This window comes from Pleurodeles waltl, chromosome 4_1 (assembly GCF_031143425.1).
Source record: "Pleurodeles waltl isolate 20211129_DDA chromosome 4_1, aPleWal1.hap1.20221129, whole genome shotgun sequence".
Taxonomy (NCBI): Eukaryota; Metazoa; Chordata; class Amphibia; order Caudata; family Salamandridae; genus Pleurodeles; species Pleurodeles waltl.
The window spans coordinates 35137044-35159481 of record NC_090442.1 but is presented as its reverse complement, the minus strand read 5'-3'; the positions used below and the strand labels follow the sequence as shown (position 1 = coordinate 35159481).

The window sequence follows — 22438 nt, the reverse complement described above, 5'->3', positions numbered from 1 at the left end:
GCATTGGACACCTACACAGAAAAAGGATTGGACAAGAATGTATCTCTGTTGAAGAAGTAGGCATGTACTCCAGGCCTGAGGACAACACCTTCTCCTGCTGCTCCATGTTCACCTGCTCAACCTTATTACAACATGCTACAGTGAGGAAGCCTTCAGATGAAAGGTATTGCGAAGATCAGATATCTGCTGCCTGTCCTGAGCGTGGCCTCAGAACACTGAGACTGAAGCTTGATGGACACTGTGGTCCTCCCACTCTCTCCATGCCCCCCCACTTCCAGAGAGGTATTAACTGGGTTGACAGCTGCAAGGGACATGGCGTCTGGGGCCCTCTCACCCCTGGACACTCTGTTCAAACACTGTGGGGGTCATTCTGACCCTGGCGGACGGTGACCGTCAGGGTCACCGACCACGGGAGCACCGCCAACAAGCTGGCGGTGCTCCCGAGGGCATTCTGACCGCGGCGGTTCAGCCGCGGTCAGAAAGGGTAAACCGGCGGTCTCCCGCCAGTTTACCGCTGCCCCAGTGAATCCTCCATGAGGATTCAGACACCCCCTACCGCCATCCTGTTCATGGCGGGAAACCCGCCATGAACAGGATGGCGGTAGGGGGTGCCGCGGGGCCCCTGGGGGCCCCTGCAGTGCCCATGCCAATGGCACCCGTCGCACCCCTGCAACTACGCCGGCTCAATTCTGAGCCGGCGTCCTCGTTGCAGGGGCATTTCCTCTGGGCCGGAGGGCGCTCTTTTGGAGAGCGCCCGCCGGCCCAGAGGAAATGTTTGAATGGCCGCCGCGGTCTTTTGACCGCGGTGCAGTCATTTGGCGGCGGTACCTTGGCGGACGGCCTCCGCCGTCCGCCAAGGTTAAAATCACCCCCTGTGTGTTGCACCTGCAAGTGTAATCTCTCCTCTGCGGCTCTCAGTGGCTTGTTACATTGTTGAACCCCCAACAGCTGTCAATCAGTCAGGGAATTTGTAAAGCATCCTACTCACCCGTGAGGGTCTCAAGGTGCTGGAGTGTAGGGTGGGGGTGCTGCTACTGCTTGAACAGCCAAGTCTTGAAATGTCTACTGAAGGTAAGGAGGTCCTTGGTCTGACGCAGGTGGGTGGGAAGAGTGTTCCACGTCTTGACGGCGAGGTGTGAGAATGATCTACCACCAGTGGTTGTTCTGCGAAAGCACGGTACGATGCGAGGGCAAGGTTGGCGGAGCAAAGCTGTCGGGTGTAGAAGGAGAGCCGTCTGTTGAGGTATTCTGGTCTGGTGTTGTGCAGTGCCTTGTGATCGTGGATGAGGAGTTTGAAGGTGATTCTGTGTTGACTGGGAGCCAATGCAGGTCTCTGAGGTGGGCTGTGATGTGACAGTGATGGGGGATGTCCAGGATGAGGCGTGCTGAGGCGTTCTGGATGCGTTGCAGTCTGTTCTGGAGTTTGCCTGTGGTTCCCGTGTAGAGGACATTGCCATAGTCCAGTTTGCTGCTTAAGAGGGCTTGGGTGACTGTTCTTCTGGTTTCAGTGGGGATCCATTTGTAAATCTTCCGAAGCATGCAGAGGGTGTTGAAGCAGGAGGAGGAGATGCTGATGACTTGCTGGGTCATAGATAGTAAAGAGTCCAGGATGAATCCCAGGTTGCGTGCGTGGTCAGAGCCATCCCATGCAAAGGGGGTGGAGCCGAAGACTACATTATTCTCATGGGCTTCCACCACCAGACAACTCTCTTGAAATAACCTTGCCAACCCAACATACCTGGTGCGGAACACTCACATCAAGGGAACGTTCTTCCTGACTTCTCATTGGACTGCTTCGGCCTTTCTGACTCTAGCTTCCTTTTTTGCAAGAGCAACAATACTCTGAAAACTCACCCTTCTGCAGATTCAGCACCCACTGCACATCGCTGGAATATCCCCAACCATAAACCCAACTACATTGTGTGCACCATGCAGGGTTTTAAGAGGGATGAAAAACTGGGGGGGGTCTCTCCAAAGGACGTCACCAATTTACTTAAGGCAGTGAATTAAAAACATGTAAGCTAAAAACCTGTGCTTAGCACAGCCTGCCGCCCGAATGGTATTTTCCAGCTTCTTTTTGTCATTGCATCCAGATAATTAGTACAAGTAACATTACACCCACATAAGCCAGGACTATTGGCTTTGCCAATGGCTGTTAGTTGCATAAGATATATAAGCAACAGCTTCTGTGTATTAAACATTTAAAATGCTTCAGTTCTGAAATGAGACTGAAAGAACTGCAACGAGTCTCTCTGAAGTTACATCAAAGGCAGTGAAGGGTGCTACCGCTGCCCAGTTAAAAAATAGAAGCACCCTGAGGGTGAGGGAAAAATGGAGATTGGTCTCAGCACCTCTTTTTAGAACTGTCAGTGCTGAGCACCGGCAGGACCCGACCCACTTAAAACCCTGCACCATCTGTGAGAGCCAAGATTGTTGGGACAACACTTAAACCCTCATTGTGTAGTAGGCTGAGCGCTTTAACTGCTCCCGAGACACTATAGTCAGACTTTAGAGACATTTCATTTTTTTAAAATGGTTTATAAAAACTCTTCTAGGAGTCCTAATTGCTGAATCTGCTCCTCTGCAGGAGGCTGGGACTGGACAGGACCCAAGGTATCGGCTGACCCTGCCGCCGCTGACCCGGAAGTGATTCTCTGGCCAGGCCTGTGAGGAATTTCGTTTTTTTTCCGTTGGTGCTGATTGTTTCGCCGCTAACTGAGAGGTGATTCTTCTGGCATGCCTGAGAGGAACTTCCTAGCATTCGCTGCTGGTGCTGACTCTGCCGCTTCTAACCCAAACCCAGTTATACCTAGAGGCTTGAGAGGACCCTATCGGTATCCGTTATTCGTGGCGTCGCTGCCTACGCTGACCCGGATATTATACGTACGTGCATGAGCGGAGCTTCTCAGCATCCGGTGCTACCGCTGACTGCCTCCGGTCACCCGGAAGTGAATCTGTTCATCATTTCCGCACAGAGGGTGAAGTGGCTATTTCGAGCCAAGAGGGAGGTGAGTCTTAGGGGGGCCCTGGGCAGAGGGGCACGGGAAGGGGGGAGGAGGGGCAGAGGGAGGAGGGAGGTAATGGAAGTGGGGGAGGAGGGGCAGGGCTCGGGAGAGAGGAGAGGGCAGAAGAAAGGAGGAGATGGGGACCAGGAAGGGGGAGGAGGGGCGAGTGAGGAGGAGCTCATTCAAGACTGCCCTCTAGCTCTCAGGCAGCACTAACCGCAAAACTCTAAAAAAAAAAAAAAAAAAAAACGACTGTTCTGCACTGACAGCTTATCCTTGCTTTTGTTAATGACAGTCTTGCAGTGCCACAATCATGGCTTCTTTTCCATTATGCCCCCGTTTCAGTTCCACTCCTAGGCCCTTGCACTGGCATCTGTAACAACACAATGGGGCAATCTTGTGGCAAAACTATGCAAACTGTGAGCATTCACAAGACACTTCTTAGCATCTTCAAATTCCCTCTCACATTCCTTACTCCACACACAGCCTACACCCTACCCCAGCTGGGCTCATATGGCACAAGTAAATAAGTGTGAGCTCAGGGCAGAATATGCCTTAACAAAAATGCTTGTGCCTCTTCTTCCTCCAGGAGTCTAGCTATTTCTTCTATGGCTTTAATTAAATTATCTTTGGGGCAGACCCCATCAGCAGAGATTGCATGACCTAGGTGGCCCAGTTCCTAAGAGGCAAACTTGTATTCTTCTCTTTTAATTTAAATCCATTATCCCTCAAGACTCAACTAGAGAAGTCTGTTATGGGTTGATCAGAACATACTGACAAATATAAAAGCTTTACTTAGCTCTTGATAGGGCAGTCCTTTCAGGCAGGGGCAGGACTGACCAGGATTTAGATGTGCTGCAGAGCAACTCCTGATACTGGTACCGCCAGAAGTAGTCTGCTCGGAACTTCACGACCTGCACATGATGAGTCTTATTTGTACAGACACCTTCAGTTGAAAGACGCTTCTTTGTGATGCTTGTAATATTCCTCGAGGGCAGCCTGACCTCGGGTAGGGTGGATCCTATCCAGCTCTTGACATGAGCTAGTTGTTTTGTTTTAGCAACCAGTGTTTTAAGCTGGTAGTTTGGTTACTGCTGTTAGAACTCCTAGAGGTGGGAGTGGGAGGTTGGTGGAGGCTAAACAAGGTTCCAAAGAGTCCTACATTCCAACAGCATAGATCATTAATTCAAATTTTACTAATTTGAAAAGGGTGGCATATAGCATTAAAATAACGAATCGTTATTTTTACCTAAAGCTTAAACTGAGAATACAGGGGCTTGGTGAGACAGGAAGGGGAATTTTGTGTTAATTTTCATGTGATAATGTTTTTTCTTTTCTCTTTTTCTTTCTTCACAGACGCTTAAATATCAGAATGGAGAGAAGACAGGCTCCTGAAAAAAAAAGAAAAGTACAGTGCTCACCTGAATGTGTAAGAGCCAGACTCCCAGTTTTGCCTGTCCTTAATGTGTCAGCTTCAGGATCCCAAATAAATGCTGAGCGGGACCATGAGCTGCTATCAGGGAACCAGCCCAGCATGATCCTTTTATCTATGTTAGAGGAGTTGGAAGCCAAACTGGATAGCTTGCATCATACCCTAGAGGATGTACCGTCTAGAGTCGCTAGGCTTATGGAGCAAATCTGGATAGAAAAGGGTCAACATCACCTGGAAAATGGTGGTGTGTCTTTGGGGATGGTCAGTCCAGTGACTGTTAGAGATTGTTCTTTCAGTAGATCCCCTCCAATCAATCTTTCAGTCAGGGCAAGGGAGCTGAACCAGTGTCTTCAACCGACATCTCCACACTGGCTTGAACCACAAAAGAGCCAGAGCCTCCAACCTATGTCTCTGGATGGCCATGGACTACAGCAGGACTGTACTATCTCTAGGTGCCCTCCCCTGGATGTTTCAGTCATCAGAGGTGAGACAAACGTTAGTATTCTGCAAACGTTTGATGATGAAGAGGAACCACAGCAGGACCAGTGCACACAACTAGAACCAGAGGAACACATGAAGAAAGAACAATTGTATGTAGATGCTTGGGACCCACAACAGAACATCTGCCTGCAGCCTCCATTTCATGAAGGATACAAACCACAGCAAAACCACTGCAGACAACCTGTGCTTCCGGATAAGAAGGAAACAGATGTACACATAAAGCAAGAGGAGTTGTGGTTTGATGGTGAGGGTCCACAGCAAAACCACTGCAGACAACCAGCATTTCAAGAGGAACAGAGTCTACAGCACAACGCATGCTTGCAGCAGGTGCTCTCTGATGCAGATGAACAACATCAGAACTGCAAGACGGAACCGATGCAGTCTGAGGCACAGAATACAGATCAGCACTACAAGCTGGAACTACTGCATCCTGAGAACTGCTATCAGACCTACAAGCAAGAACCACTGCATCCTGAGAACTGCGATCAGAACTACAAGCAAGAACCACTGCATCCTGAGGACCGAGATGAGAACTATGAGCAAGAACCACTGCATCCTGGAGACCGTGATGAGAACGCAAACCTACAATGGACATGTACTGATGTGCAGGGTCCATCGGTATCCTCCTCATTCCTGGCACAGAATACTACTGATATAGATGGAGCTATTGCCACAGACCCATTGGAGGGAAGAACATCAGATGTATTGCTGTTTAAGGCCATCCCAGGTATTTGTTTTTTAATAAATAAACACCCTGAAAGCATGTCTAGTTCTGAAATAATGTAACATACAGCATCTCTAAATGTGATGTTTCCATATTCTTAGTGAGATTTGCAGGGGGCCAAGTCATAGTTGTTCGGCTTGGTATCTTTGGGGGTAGAGGCTCGTTCAGAAATAGGCTGAGAATTAGGACTCTGTGTATGAAAAATGACCTGAATTCTGGTCCATGCACGATAGTCCACATTCCAGACTCAAGAGCTTCGAGGAATTAGTGGTAGAATCTGTGATTTATGATCCAAACACCGCGCTACTCATCATCCCCTAAGTGTCGAATGCAAGTGAGGTGCTATTCACTGAGAGTAGTAAACATTGCTCCTTTTCTTGCTAGTGGAAACTAAAGCACTTTAAAGATTGGCCAGGGTCTGTGTGATGTTTGCTTGTACCGAATCTAAGATTATTTTTGGGTCTGTCAGGGTGTGCCGCTTAGGAGGAGAGGAAGACAGTGAGAAGAAGACAAGTGATCTGTAAATCAGATGTGGTCTGTAGTGATGGAATGGATAGGACAAGGTCCACGGCACCCCAGAGCTTTCAAGAAGACGTGGTCTGTTTTTCTGCAGTGCATAGATACATGTGGATAGAACTGGGAGGCCTGCTGATCAGAAAGGGTCGGTTGTGTAACATACCGTATGACTTGATACCAGCTCCATCCAAAAACTCCTTTGTCTCCCTCAAGACAAACTACAAACTATTATCTGACACCAGCTCACACGGAACCCCCCCTGGCAAAAGTGTCAGTAAGAAAGGGGATGACACTTTAAGTGCTTGGTTCACGTACAAACTTTACTTCTTACCACTTTGACATGTAGTCCACAAGCATAATGGCAAAGTTCTGATGCACAGGAAGCAAATGGCCCAAACAAATCAATGCAGTCTTTGTCCCACACTCTGTCAGGATAACCCACACCCGTCACAGGCAGAACTCCAGAGATCAGTCTTTTATTGTTTTGCAAAAACATGTCCACTCTCTAACAGCCCCATCCCTATCCATGGCAGCCTGTCAATATTGCATTGTCAATCTGTTGTTGTTCGATGTCATGCTTAAAAGTCCTTCATGGCTCAACTCTAACAGTCTTCACCTGATAAAGTTGTGTGGAGCAAGTGTATCTTGACCAAACAATACTTCACACACCAATGATAACTCCGGCTGGACTTTGCAATTCCGCGCTCAGGAACTCTGAGGAATTAGTGGAAAAATCTGAGATTTCAATCCAAGCATCGGCCTACTCATCGTCCCCCTAAGTGTCAGTTGCAAGTGAGGTGTTAATCTCTGAGAATAGCAGAAATAGTGGCAATATTTCGTGCTAGTGCATACTAAACATTTAAAATATTGGGCAGGATCTGTGTGATGTTTCAGTGTACACAACATAAGGGGATATGTGTGTCAGGCAAGGTTGCTGCTTAGGAAGGGAGGAAGACAGGTTAAGTACAAGGCAATGTGAGTTTGGTCTGTAGTGATGGAATGGATAGGGCAAGGTCCACAGCACCTTGAATGTTTTCTAAAACATTGTCAGTTTTTCTGTATTGTGTAGGGACGTGTGCATGGAACAGGGGCACCTGCAGGTCAGAGATGGCCCCTTGTATCATAACATACTGTATTGTATAGAACAGCTTACAAGTTCAAGGGGGTTTCAGGATTAGGTAGGGTCTGTGGGGTTATGTACATGGTGTTCTGAATGTCAAGCTGGGTTAGTTGTATTGCAGTATACATGATTTGGTGATATATTTGCTTACTTTTATTTGATCTAATATAGACCCCATTATAAAGCGCAGATATGACTGCCGTTATGTCTCCTTTTACGCTTCTGTCAGTTTTTCCACCCGCTAAGCCAACAATATCAGTGGTACAAGTAACTCTTCTGGGTGAGTGTGTTAAGTTAATGGTGATTACTCTGAGATATGTGGAATTACTGTGAAATTTGGCATCTGATTCCCCTTGTAATTCCTGAGTAGTATGATTGTTTAAGAAATAATTGTCTACGTGCTCATGTCATTGTGAACAACAGCTTTACAATATCATATGCATCTCTTGAGGGTCGATCCATCTTTAGATACCTAATGTATCCTAGCCCCTTTTTAGACTATCCAATATACATTGCGTGGTGCAAATCATGCAGGTTTCTGCCTCTCTGTGCACTAAATGGTGTAGCATTGTGTGTTAGGATAATCCTAATGGAAAGCTCTGACCACATCTTCCACTTTGACACTGTTGTGAGGTTATTTTGGTAGCTTTTATGGGCACATTATTTTAGCCATAGGCCTGCAGCTTGTGCCCCTTAGCCTAGGAACAATTAATTTTATTTTCTGAGCAGACCCTCTCTTCTGTGGTGATGTTATATTTTCCTTCATTTCATACACTTTTAGCACAGAAATTGTTTCCATTCCTTTTACTCGAACATTCTCGTTCTGTGCTTTGCCCAAGGCTGACTCCACCAATATGTTGTCAGTACAAAGTGGAACACTGAAATCTTTGTCACTTCCAGAGAAACATGCGTGTTTTTACATTAGGGCAGGTTTCTCAGAACACCAGCTATTTTATTATAAAATATCCCTCTGCCCCCTATACGTTTGAGGGAGAGCTCCAGCCAGAAAATTGCCACTGCATGCTGTCTCTTTACTGCAGCTGTCTGCTGAGACTTGGTGTCTTTCCATTTACATGAGAGAGGACTCTAAGTAGACCAACGGCCCTCTTCACTACTATCATATTCAGGTATGGGGGATGGTGTCTTCCTTGTGAAACTGAAGGGCGGATTAGGGCTAACACTGCTGTGCTCTACTAGTGCCTTAGTGGGGTAGGCTGGATTCCTACCTACACCACTAAGGCACTAGTAGAGCACAGCAGTGTTAGCCCTAATCCGCCCTTCAGTTTCACTAGGAAGACACCATCCCCCATACCTGAATATGATAGTAGTGAAGAGGGCCGTTGGTCTACTTACCACTCTGGCACAATGGTGGCTGAAGGAGGCTGGTATGGTTTGTAGTGGTTCCACCTTATACCAGGTCCAGTTATCCCTTATTAGTGAAATGTAGACAGTGTCTAGAAGCAAGGCTCTCTAGGGGTAGCTGTAGTAGAGCAGCCAAGGCTGAACTAGGAGATATGCAAAACAGTTGCAATACCCCAATAGTCACACAGTACTCACAAACAAGAAAGAAAATGCATAGTGTTACAAAAATAAAGGTACTTTATTTTGGTGACACAAATGCCAAAAATACCTTAGAGACTATAAGGTATTATCCTTTAGGAGGTAAGTAATATACATAATATATACACTAGTAACCAAAAATAGGTAAGTAAACATTGCAAATAGTGAAAATCACAAAAGGTTGCAATGTGCCCAGGGGAAAGACAAACCATATACTAAAATTGCGGAATGCGAATGTTGATTTCCCACCTAGGCAAGTGTGGTGTGTAGAGGGGCGCTGGGAGTGTAAGAAAACACCAAAGGTAAGTAATAGAACCCATCCAGAGCCCAGGAAAGCATGAGTAAATCATAGTGAGTTTCCTGAAACATTAGCAACACAAAAGGATGATGGACGGGGTGCTGACAATGCAAACACTCACCCCCAGTCAAAGATCTGGGTTTAATCCATCATTCTTTTGCTCACCATGCCACACCAGTTTGGACCCAACCATATGCAAACCAGTCTAGACCCTGTTCCTCATGAGAACAGACCAGCCCGAACTGGGGGTGAGTGTTTGCATTGTCAGCACTCCGTCCATCATCCTTTTGTGTTGCTAAAGTTTCCTGAAACAAACAAGAAGTTGTGATAGAAGATGCAAGAACCAGAAGAGACTGCAAGACACCAACAAGGGCTTCCTGGACCTGAAGTCCTGTGGAAAAGGGGACCAAGTCCAAGAAGCACTGAAGAGTCCAGGGAAAACTGGAGCCCTTGCTAACCCAGATGAAGGTGCAAAACTGGAACCACAGGTAAGAAGACAAAGTCAGTTATGCACCCAAGAAGACAGATGCAGGTTCCTGGATGGTGCAGAAGATGTCTCACCCCGGATGGATGATTGCAGTCTGGTTTGCATCGCTGGATTCCGCCAACAAGCCTTGGCACACGCAAAGCTCGTGGTTAGCAGAAAATGGTGCTACCTGGGACCAGGAGGGACCTGGCGGCCTCTATCCAGGAGGGGGAGAGAGAAGGGGCTCTCAGCAACTCAGAGAGCCCTCAGAAGACCAGGCAGCTCACACAGGAGTGCCATAGCACGGGAACAAAGAAGGTGCAAATGGAGGCCCATGCAGCACAACACAAAGGGATCCCACGCCGCCGGAGAACCACTCAGGAAGCTGTGCGTCGCAGGATGGAGTGAAACTGCAAGTCATGCGGTGCATGGGGTTACTGTTTTGTGTGGGGAGGCAAGCTTCTACCTCCACCAAACTTGGACAGCTGGACCTTGGAACTGTCGGGGTCTACCACCCATATTGCTGGATCCACACTCATCGCCAGGAGAGGGGTCCCACGCCACCGGTCATCGCTGCAGAAGGGTGCCTGCTGAAGCAGGGAAGTGACTCTGTCACTCCACAGGAGATTCCTTCGGGGCTTCTGGTGCAGGCTGAAGACAGGCAGTCCTCAGAGGATGCATAACTTGGAAACTGTTGCAGTTGCTAGCAGGAAGTGAAGTTACATGATTGCAGAAATAGTCTTTGCTTCTTTGTTGCAGATTGTAGAGTTCCTGGAGAGGTCAGCTGCGGTTTCGCAGGTAGAAGATGAAGTAAAGGGTGCTGAGGATTCCTGCTGGAGTCTTACAATCTGAATCTGAAGAAAGACCCAGAGGAGAGACCCTAAATAGCCCTGAAAGAGTGACTGGTCACCTAACTAGGTAAGCACCTATCAGGGGAGGTCTCTGGCGTGACCTGCTAACACTGGCCATTCAGATGCTCCCAGAGTTCCCTGCCCATCCTGAAAACAAGAGGGCAGAACCCATGGGCCCTCTGGAGGAGCCCTGAGCACCACCCCTGGGGTGGTGATGGACAGGGGAGTGGTAATTTCTCTTTCCTTTGTCCAATTTCGCTCCAGAGCAGGGACTGGGAGTCCCTGAACCGACGTAGACTGGATTATGCAAGGAAGGCATCAAATGTGCCCTTCAAAGCATTTCCAGTGGCTTGGGGAGGCTGCCCCTCCGAAGCCTGTAACACCTATTTCCAAAGGGAGAGGGTGTAACACCCCTCTCCCAAAGGAAATAATTTGTTTTGTCTTCCCGGGCTTGAGCTGCTCAAGCAACAGGAGGGCAGAAACCTGTCTGTGAGGTGGCAGCAGCCTGGAAAACCTCAGAAGGCTGGTATGGCAGTACTGGGGGTCCACTGTGGAGCCCCCAGAGTGCATGGAATTGTGCAACCAATACCATAATCAATATTGGGGTACAATTCCTAATTGTGAGACCCCTCACATGGCCAAATTCAGAGTCACCATTGTGAAGCCGACCATATGTACTGACCTATGTCCAGTGCATGCGTAAAATGGCGTCCCCATACTCACAAAGCCTGGGAAAAAACGGGGACGACGTGGGGGCACCTCTGCTAGTGCAGGGGTGCCTTCATACACAGGTACTTTGCACCCTGTCCTCAGGGCTGTGGGCCTGTTATAGAGGTGACTTATAAGTGACCTGGTGCAGTGTAAATGGCAGTGAAAGGGTGCATGCACCGTTTCACACAGGCTGCGATGGCAGTTATGTAGAAGCCTTTGCATGGACTCCCTATGGGTGGCAAAAGTAATGCTGCAGCCCATAGGGATCCCCTGGAACCCCAATGCCCTGGGTACTTAAGTACCATATAGTAAGGACTTATTAGGGGGCGCCAGTATGCCAGTTTGTGATGAAATACTGGGTTAGCAGTATGTAGTGACAAATTTGATGGGAGAGAGAGCATAAGCAATGGGGTCCTGGTTAGCAGGGCTCCAGTGACACAGTCAAGCATACTGACAAAAACAGTGAAACATACTGACAAGTAAGCCAAACAAGCCATAAGCAGTGGGGTCCTGGCTGGAAGGATCCCAGTGACACAGTCAAACACACTAACAGATAGGTAAAAGTTGGGGATAACATGGCAAAAATATGGTACTTTCCTACAGTGGGAAATTTCTTGTGTTTCACTTTCCTTGTCACCACATTGCTATTATTCTGTTTTATCATCCTAATCATTGCAGTACATGCTATTTCATCTAGAACACAGTTGATGCAAGTAAAATATATTGAACCGATTTCTGCTTCTATTTGTCTTTGCATGTGTGAGACGAATGTAACTGGGAGAAAAGGATTACATCTGTTGCACCACGATTTCCTTGAGAAATCAGAATGTCATGCACATCGCTTCCACAAATCATTGCCACTTTTAGGTGCTGGTGAGGTACTGCTACGTGGCCTGAAAGGTTAGGCCGACAGTTGCCACACAGAGTGGAATTGGACTCCGTTCCCCACAGCCTGGTGGTGCTGCTGCCCAAATCCAGAAGTCTCTTTTAGTATTATGAGAGCCAAACACAACAACACCTGCCACCAAAAAACCTCTGATGCACTCAATGACCACTCTGTTCATTCTCTCTGGGTGATAAAGACTAGCACGTTTATGCTTAATACTATTTCCACCCAAATCTCCATCTCCTTCAAGACAAATTGTACAACTTATCCAATACCAACTCACAGAGAAAACCAAAAATGCAAACCTCACTTCTGTCCACTTTGACATGTAGTCCACAAACACAATAGCAAATTTCTGATACGCAGGAACCCACTCCTGTCATAGGCAGAACTCTGGATATCAGTCTTTTATCATTTTGCAAACAACTGGTAGTCTTTCTGTAATGAACCTTTCCACATTGGTGTCCATGGCGGGCTACCAGTATTGCGTCATCAATCTTTTCTTGGTAGATGGGATGCCTAAAGGTTCTTCATGGCTCAACTCCCAAAGTCTGGACTTTGCTATAGGTCTACAAGTTCACACAACAGATCGTTTCTCCCTTGGCCATCCTTTCCTGATGAAATCAATCACTTTAAATAAGATAGGGTCCTCAACGAATGTCCTTCTCTACTCTTGTTCACACACACCGTCTTTACATGAACAACAAATATTTGCAACAATATAGTCCACATGTTCACACCACATTTTTCAACATCTTCCTACTTTCAAGGCAGTCGAGGCAAGCAATTAGCCTTTTTGTTCTTTGCTCCTGCAGTGAGCTCAACCTCAAAAAGCTTCAAGCTGAACCTCTTCGTCCTGGCAGTAGCATTGCTGCTGTACCCATTGTTACTTTTCAAAAGAGGTACAAGAGGTTTATGACCAGTTTGTATTCTGAAGTTGGTCCCACATGTGAGGAGAGGCCTCTTTTTGTCATGGTTAGCCCCGCTTTTTGCCTGGTGTATGATGTAGCCTAGAATCTGTAGTGCCCAGGGCCCTGCTAATCAGTTTCCCTGACCCAGAGCTCTTTTCCTAAAACTGTTGTGATGCCCTGGTGCAATTGGAGACCCCTTTAGCTACCACTATAAGTCCCTAGTAAATGGTACTTAGGTATCCAGGGCATGGAGTACTAAAGGTAGGCCCCATGAGGGCAGCAGCACTGATTGTGCCACCCTCTATAGAGGGCCATGCATTCCACTACACCCAGAATTGCCATTACAGGCTGAGTGCCCTGATGCAAACCTGAAAGGTAAACTCAACATGGCACACTGCCTGTGTGCCCTGCCAACTACACACTGTATACAGTATATGTAAGTCACCCATCTGGCAGGCCTTTCATCCCTAAGGCAGGGTGCACCATACTGTATGTGAGGGCATAGCTGCATGAGCAATATGCCGCCACTGTGTCCTTACCAAACCTTAGGCATAGTGAGTGGATAGAGTAGCCATTTTAATACATGTGCTGGACACAGGTCAATACAAGTTTCACAGCTACATGCCAGCCACTCTGAACCCTGGGTTATTTGGTATCAAACAACACAGAATGATAAATCCAAACTGGTACCATTATTGGATTTATTACTAAATGTACCCAGGGGTCACCTTAGAGGTGCCCCCTCCAAAAGCTAACTACCCTGGCATAGTTACTGATTGGCTGTCTGGAAGTGGCAGGCTGGTTAGAACCAATCAATAACCTTGGGTTGAGAGATTCTTCTCTCTGGGTTGCAGGTAAAGCCCTTCCTGGGTGGAGGTGCTAACACCTGCTCACTCAGGAATGTGCACTCTCCTGGCAGGCTGCTTCAAAGAGCCTACCACCTTTGAAACTCGACCTCCAAGCCTCCCTGCTGCAAACCCCCACTTTTGTTGCATGTGAGGTGGACACTCCATTTCATTTGCTTCCATCTTTGATGGAAGGAAAATAGGCAATCAGGTGTAGGAATATGACCTCTGCCTACCGGAAGTGGTAACTTAGTGGGTGAACCCACCCTAAGGTAGGTGACCCTCTTGGCACTACCAGTACACCCACCCAAATCATCACTGAATACAGTATTTAGTGGGCACATCGAGATCAGAAAATCAGATTTCACGGTTAAAAGAAGACCAGCAACAAGAAGATCCGAAGCACAAGAACTGTGGACCTGCTGCACCAAAGAAAAGGTGCCAAACCCTGCTTGCTGCTCCCAGGATTCGACAATTGACTGTGATGAGCTGCTGGACAACAGGACAACTCCACGAAAACCCCAGAGGACCTCCAGGCTTCGCCAATTGCCCGAGAACTCCCTCCAGAGTGAGTTACAATTCTACAATCCAAAGGAACCAGCAATCCAGTGAGGGTCACTTCACTGCCCAGCCACTAACTCCCGAACCAGACACCCCAGCTGGACCAACCTGCAACCCGACTACTGCAAGGAAAAAACCCTGCCAGTGTGCCACGTTTGGTGGCACTGTGACCTCCAGCGGCCAAACCATGCCAATACCTGAGGTATTGGTCAGCCCACATCAGAAATCCAGAAACACAGCCCACCCAGGGCTGCAAAAGGACCAGGAGGAAGCCCCAGTTGAGGGACTTCAGGAACACTCCAGACCTCCCGCCAGAGTGCACTTATTGTCCTGAGAACCTCCTTGAGCACAGCTCCTGGCTCACCCATTCACTCTGCACCTGGCCACCCTGTGCCCTGCAGCGAGGATTCGACTGTGCCCTAAGGGTCCTCTACTGCTTGCGACCATGACACTCCAAGAGGACGCCAGGATTCACCGTCAAACATACCTGTGCAGTGCTTTTCCAAGTGGTCCACCGCAGTGGCTCTGCACCAGCTCCAGAGACCTTCTACCGCCGGAACCAGGAGCCACCTGAACTCCTCCTGCTGGCACAGTGTGCCCACCGACGACCTCGACAACCCTGCAAAAGAACTTGGTAAACCAACTTTATGATTTTATATGTATTTCTAAAGGAGATCCTCCATTGATTCCTTTGTTGTGTAATTACGCACAAAAAGACTATTTTTACTAAACTTTAAAAATTCATATCTCAAAAAGTACTTACCCAAATCTGATGATCTTCGTCTTAACATGTATATAAAGAACTGAATTAGTTTTTATAAATTGGTCTTGAGTTATTCCTTTGAGTGTGTGAGCAGCAAGATTGATACTGTGAGTACAACAAATGCTTTGCACTTCCCCAGGATTGGCCTAACTGTTCGACCACGCTACCATAAAAATTAGAGCATTAGGTAGTCCGTTATTACCCCATGTAAACCAACATGTGGTTGCCTGGACCACCTGCACAGTGTGTCAGCTTTGCATGCTATATAGAGAGCCAACCTCCTACACCACACACATACAACTTAAGCGTTTCAATCACCTACGTGCAGTCCGACGTTCAACACTCAATGACAGAGTACTTCTTGCCTTGAGTCGCTACAGTGCCAATGCTGATGCTACTAGCATCAAAAGTGATGAATAACTCCTTGCTTGGTACATATGACTTAAGAAGTGGTGCCATGAACAGTATTTCCTTAATCCCAGGAAATGCCCCTTTCTCTCCCTAACCCCAGAAATATTGAACATTCTTCTTTGATTGTAAAATGACTCCGAAATCATAGCAACATTTTGAATACAATTCATAAATTACATATATGCAAGTTGTTGGTCATGATCTTTAGGTACAAGTATTTCAGTTGCTCTCAATTGGACTAGCCATGGTGAAATCTGTTTCCCTGAAACCACACACCCCATATATTCAGAATTGTGGCCACCAATCATACATTTATTTATTCAATTAATCTCAAATCTCTTCTCAGAAAGACTTTCAAAACATTGTAAGTCTACGCATATGCTCATTTTCATCTTTGCTGTAAACCAAAGCATCATCTTGGGAAACCAAAATTCCAGAAAGACCATTCAACACCTCTGCCACCACCCTGTGGAACGTGGCTGCAGCAGAGGCCAGACCTAATGACATTCGTCAAAATTGATCACCAGGAGCTACAAATGCCATCAAATGTCTTGGCTTCCTGCTCAATACCACCAACGTCCTCCCTCCCTCCATGGTGCACTTGCTCTTGTGTATTTGTCCCCTGTCATTGCTTTCTTGCCTGTATGGTTCTCCCCGTCCGCTTCACATTGCTCACCTTCACTCATTGCTACTCCACAACCATGCCGACTTTCTTGCTGCCATCCCCACCCTCTATATTGCTTTCATTTCCCGCATCCCCATTTTGCTTCCCAGACCCACACCCTTTCAGTTGCTTAATGCCGCCTGAGCCCTCTGTTTTGTCACCCCAACTACACTCTGTGATGTTTCCGCCACAAGTGACTGTTGTGATGCTTCAAAAACAGCATTCTTTGTGATTATTCATCCCATCTATGCTCTCTGATTTGTTTAGGTACACCCGCCCTTCAAACAAAAAAACTTTTTGCACTATGTTTGTTATTTACTGATAAAAATGGGTAAATAAAAAAAAAAGTCATTTTGTAGGCAGACTCATGCTTAGCTTCCCTGCCTACAAAATGGTATGTCTGCCGTATAATGGTGCTTTTGTGTGTTTTTTTTTTTTTTAGCCCAATGGACAGCATTGAGGATGCTCTACGACATGGGTTAACCCCTTCACTGCCAGGTTTTCCCCCCCCTCAGGTGCCAAGCCTTTTTTTGGCTATTTGGGGCAGTTCACGCTTAGGCCCTCATAACTTTTTGTTCACATAAGCTACCCACGCCAAATTTGTGTCCTTTTTTTTCAACATCCTAGGGATTCTAGAGGTACCCAGACTTTGTGGGTTCCCCAGAAAGAGGCCAAGAAATTAGCCAAAATACAGTGAAAATTTCGTTTTTTTAAAAAAAAAAATGGGAAAAAGGGGCTGCAGAAGAAGGCTTGTGGTTTTTTCCTTGAAAATGGCATCAACAAAGGGTTTGCGGTACTAAAATCACCAGCTTCCTAGCTTTCAGGAACAGGCAGACTTGAATCAGAAAACCCAATTTTTCAACACAATTTTGGCATTTTACTGGGACATACCCCATTTTTACGATTTTTTGTGCTTTCAGCCTCCTTCCAGTCAGTGACTAAAATGGGCATGAAACCAATGCTGGATCCCAGAAACCGCAACATTTCTGAAAAGTAGACAAAATTCTGAATTTAGCAAGGGGTAATTTGTGTAGATCCTACAAGGGTTTCCTACAGAAAATAACAACTGAAAAAACAAAATATTGAAATTGAGGTGAAAAAATCTGCAATCTTTCTCTACGTTTTACTCTGTAACTTTTTCCTGCAATGTCAGATTTTTTAAAGCAATATAACGTTATGTCTGCTGGACTCTTCTGGTTGCGGGGATATATAGGGCTTGTAGGTTCATCAAGAACCCTAGGTACCCAGAGCCAATAAAAGAGCTGCACCCTGCAGTGCATTTTCATTCTGTACTGGGTATACAGCAATTCATTTGCTGAAATATAAAGAGTGAAAAATAGCTATCAAGAAAACCTTTGTATTTCCAAAAAGGGACCAAGATAAGGTGTTGAGGAGCAGTGGTTATTTGCACATCTCTGAAGTCCGGGGTGACCATACTAGCATGTGAATTACAGGGCATTTCTCAAATAGATGTCTTTTTTACACACACTCTTATATTTGGAAGGAAAAAATGTAGAGAAAGACAAGGGGCAATAACACTTGTTTTACTAATCTATGTTCCTCCAAGTCTCCCGATAAAAATGATACCTCACTTGTGTGGGTAGGCCTAGCGCCCGCGACAGGAAACGCCCCAAAACGCAACGTGGACACATCACATTTTCTTAAAGAAAACAGAGGTGTTTTTTGCAAAGTGCCTACCACCAGCGCATTTTTGAAAACTAGAAACCCAGGGGAATCCAAAATGGGGTGACTTGTGGGGCTCTGACCAGGTTCTGTTACCCAGAATCCTTTGCAAACCTCAAAATTTGGCTAAAAAAACAAGTTTTCCTCACATTTCGGTGACAGAAAGTTCTGGAATCTGAGAGGAGCCACAAATTTCCTTCCACCCAGCATTCCCCCAAGTCTCCTGATAAAAATGATACCTCACTTGTGTGGGTAGGCTTAGTGCCCGCGATAGGAAATGGCCGAAAACACAACGTGGACACATCACATTTTTTCATAGAAAACAGTGCCTACCTGTGGATTTTGGCCTCTAGCTCAGTCCGCCCCAGGGGGGGCAGAAATGGGCTAAATAAATTTGCCCCCCACCCCCTCCCCGGGAGAAACACTTGCCTACGGGGTCGCCCCCCCTGCGTGACATTGGCGCCAAATAAAAATGTCCCCGGTGCCAAGTGGTTTCTGCCCCCTTAGGGGCAGATTGACCTAAAATCGGCCAATCTGCCCCCAAGGGGGTCAGAAATGGTCTAAATACAATTTGCCCCCCAGGGGAGCGACCCTTGCCTAATGGGTCGCTCCCCATCTCTAAAAAAACAAACAAACAAAAAAAACCACAAAATAAAATTTGCCCTGGCGCCTAGAGGGCCGATCTGCCCCCGGGGGGGCAGAAATGGCCTAAAATAAATTTGACCCCCCGCCCGGGAGCGACCCTTGCCTACGGGGTCGCTCCCCCTGCGTGACATTGGCGCCAAAAAAAAAATCCCCGGTGCCAAGTGGTTTCTGCCCCCTTGGGGGCAGATTGACCTATAATCGGCCGATCTGCCCCTAAAGCGGGCAGAAATGGCCTAAATACAATTTGCCCCTCCAGGGGACCGACCCTTGCCTAAGGGGACGCTCCCCATCTGTAAAACAACAACAACAACAAAAATCCCCCGTGCCTAGTGGTTTCTGCCCCCATAGGGGGCAGAAATGGCCTAAAATAAATTTGCCCCCCAGGGGAACGACCCTTGCCTAAGGGGTCGCTCCCCTTACGTAAAAAAATAAAATAAAAAAAACTCCCTGGTGTCTAGTGGTTTCTATCCCCTTTGGGGACAGATTGGCCTCATAAAAATAGGCCAATCTGCCCCCAAGGGGGGCAGAAATGGCCTAAATAAATTTGCCCCCTATGGGAGCGACCCTTGCCTAAGGGGTCGCTCCCCACACCTAAAACACAAAAGGAAAAAAAAAAAAAAAGTATCCCTGGTGTCTAGAGGCAGAAAAGGCCTTAAAAAAAAAATGCCCCCCTTGGAGCGACCCTTGCCCAAGGGGTCGCTCCCTTATGTCACTTTCAAACAAAAAAAAACACATCCCCGGTGTCTAGTGGGGTTTCAAAAGCTGGATTGCAAGCAATCCGGCTTTTGAAACCCTGGGAGAGACTTCAAAGGGAAGGAAATACATTTCCTTCCCTTTGAAGCCTCTCCTTGCCTCTCCCACGGGATCGAAAGAGAAATGCTGAGCAGAGCTTCCAGCGCGAAGGGGGATGCTCTGTTATTGTCAGCGTGCGTTCGCGCGCTGACGTCACAGGGGGGGTGGGGGGTTTGGGGGTTGAAGGGGAAGGGATTCCCCTTTCAGCCCTGACCTGGGGGGTGGGGGTGCGGCACTCAGGGGTAGCGCTAGCGCTTCTCCCGAGGGCAGTATGCAGGACGTAATGGTTACGTCCATGGCGCCACACGGGCCGTGGCGTGATGAGAGTGTGGGATGGGAGGTCGAGAGTGATTCTGGCTGCTGAGTTCTGAGTTTTTTCAGGCTTTTGATGCGTTTTTTTGTTGAACCCAGCATAGATGGTGTTTCCATAGTTCAACTTCCTTGTGACCAGGGCACCCATGACCTTTTTCCGGGTTCGCTTTGGGCACCATTTGATAATATGCCTCAGCAACTTTAGGGTATGGAAGCATGAGGCAGTGATGGCATTAACTTGGGCAGTCATGTTGAGTTTGCTGTCGATGATGCGAAGGTTCTTGTCCTGGGTGGTGGGGGTGGGTGTCATTCCTAGCGAACCATCAGAAAAAGAAGTCAAGAAAAAGGAAATATAAAACCAAGACTAAGCATGGGTGCTAGAAATGGGGTCTTTGGTTGGCAAGTCAGGTTACCCCCTGTCCAAGCAAGTACCCTCACTTGAGTCAGGTTAAAGAAGAATCACCCTTAGTTAACCCCCACTCATCCCCTTGGTATCTTGGCACGAGCAGGCAGGTTTCACTTCAGAAGAAATGTGTAAAGTATTTGTACCAATACAAACAGTAATACAGTGAACCACTACAAAATGATACAACACAAGTTTAAAAATATAGGTAATATTTCTCTACGCAAAACAAGACAAAAAAGACAAAAATCCAACATACACAAGTCAAGATATGAATTTTCAAAAGAATGAGTCTTACTCCTTAGAAAACAGTGAGAATGCTGTTGTACCTGGTTAGCGTCGGAAATAAAGCCACACGGGTGCTCGTGCATCGGAAAAGGGTAGTGATGAGTCGATTCCTTACTCGCAAGTGAGGTCGGGCGTCGTTTCCTCCTCTGGTTGGGTAGGTGATGCATTGTTTTTCTCCCTCGCAAGAGAGTGACGATGTGTTGATTTCCTGACAAGGCACCTCGGATCCGTGCACAGTCGGATTGACTTGGACGCCCAGGGACGATGTGTGGAAAATCCGGTCACACGCTGTTAGAAAACCACGCTGCATGATGTGTGCTTTGTTATCAGTCTCCGTAAGCGGGTGTTGCGCGTCGTTGCTACAAACGTGTTGCGTCGATCTCCCAGCCGCGATGCAGGTGGAGCATTCATTTCAGCTGCAAAGCCTGCAGCGTGTCGTTCATCAGCCTTGTTGCGGAAGGTGCATTGTAAATTTCCCTGCACAGCATTCTGTGCGTGGATTTTCAGTTCTTGTCTGCCAACTTTACCTTTCAAGGGCCCAGAGACTGGATAGGGCACCACTTGGCATGGCAGGAGTCTCAGCAGCGATTCCAGGTGCTGTCAGAGGGAAGTCTGTGATGGCCCTGAGACTTTAACAACAGGAGGCAGGCTCAGTTCAAGCCCTTGAGGATTCTTCTCAAGCAGGAATGCACAACAAAGTCCAGTCTTTGTCCCTTCACAGGCAGAAGCAGCAACTGCAGGATAGCCTAACAAAACACAGTCCCAGGCAGGGCCAGCACTTCTCAGCTCTTCAGCTCTTCTCCTTGACAAAGGTTCCTCTTGATTCCAGAAGTGATCTCATTTTCATGGGGTTTGGGTCCACTACTTATACTCCTTTTTGCCTTTGAAGTAGGCAAACTTCAAAGGAAAGTCTCTCTTGTTTGTAAGATCCTTCCTTGGCCAGGCCCCAGACACACAACAGGGGGTTGGAGACTGCATTGTGTGAGGGCATGCACAGCCCTTTCAGGTGTGAGTGACCACTCCTCCCCTCCTTCCCAGCACAGATGGCTCATCAGGATATGCAGGCTACACCCCAACTCCCTTTGTGTTGCTGTCTAGAGGAGAGGTACAGACAGCATAACTGTCAAACTGACCCAGACAGGGAATCGATAAACAGGCAGAGTCACAGAATGGTTTAAGCAGAAAAATTGCTACTTTCTAAAAGTGGCATTTTCAAACACACAACCTAAAAACAGACTTTATTAAAAGAAGTATTTTAAAATTGTGAGTTCAGAGACCCTAAACTCCATATTTCTATTGGCTCCCAAAGGGAATCTACACTTTAATAATATTTAAAGGCAGCTCCCCCATGTTAACCTATGAGAGAGATAGGCCTTGCACAGTGAATTTGGCAGTATTTCACTGTCAGGGCATATACCTACCTTAAACATACACTGCACCCTGCCCATGGGGCTACCTAGGGCCTACCTTAGGGGTGCCTTACATGTAATGAGCCATGTTTACTGGGCTACTAATGTGGGTGGCACATTCAGTGCTGCAGGCCCACTAGTAGCACTTGATTTACAGGCCCTGGGCACCTTTAGTGCGCTGTGCTAGGGACTTACTATTAAATCAGATATGCCAATCATGGAAAGCCAATTACACACACATTTTACATACGAACACTTGCACTTTAGCACTTGATAGGAGTGGTAAAGTGCAGAGTATCAAAAACAGCAAAAACAGAGTCCAGCACACGTCAACAACCTGGGCAACAGAGGCAAAAAGTTAGGGGAGACGACGCCAAGTCTAGCAATGGGCCTTACAACACGTTGTCCGATGCCATGTTGATGTCATCCTTGGCATTGATGAGGGCAGTTTTGGTGCTGTTGTTGGGTCTTACACCAAGCTGAGTGGTGTCAAATAAATAGTGGTCATCGAGGTATATGGTGAGGTGCCTTTTGATGATTTTCTCAAAGACGTTTGCTTGGAATGGTAGCAGGAAGCTCGGTCTGTAGGTGGCGAAAGTTGAAGGGTCAGCTGAGAGTTTTGACAGCAACGGAAGGACATTTACATATTTCCAAGCATCTGGTGTGGTCACAGAAGAAGTG

The 22438-nt window shown here is 47.1% G+C and overlaps 1 protein-coding gene across 2 annotated transcripts in view; it reads left to right on the top strand.

Annotated features, from left to right (window-relative positions):
* Nucleotides 1-2592: 2592 nt before the first annotated feature.
* LOC138287321 (zinc finger protein 567-like) overlaps nucleotides 2593-22438 on the top strand; it is a 34389-nt gene continuing 14543 nt past the window's right edge. Inside the window, exons 1-2 of one of the 2 annotated variants that reach the window (XM_069227674.1) lie at nucleotides 2593-3008; nucleotides 4362-5665. In XM_069227674.1, the coding sequence (XP_069083775.1) occupies nucleotides 4378-5665 (1288 nt within the window). In that variant the 5' untranslated portion in view covers nucleotides 2593-3008; nucleotides 4362-4377. The other variant, XM_069227675.1, reaches the window with a different exon arrangement.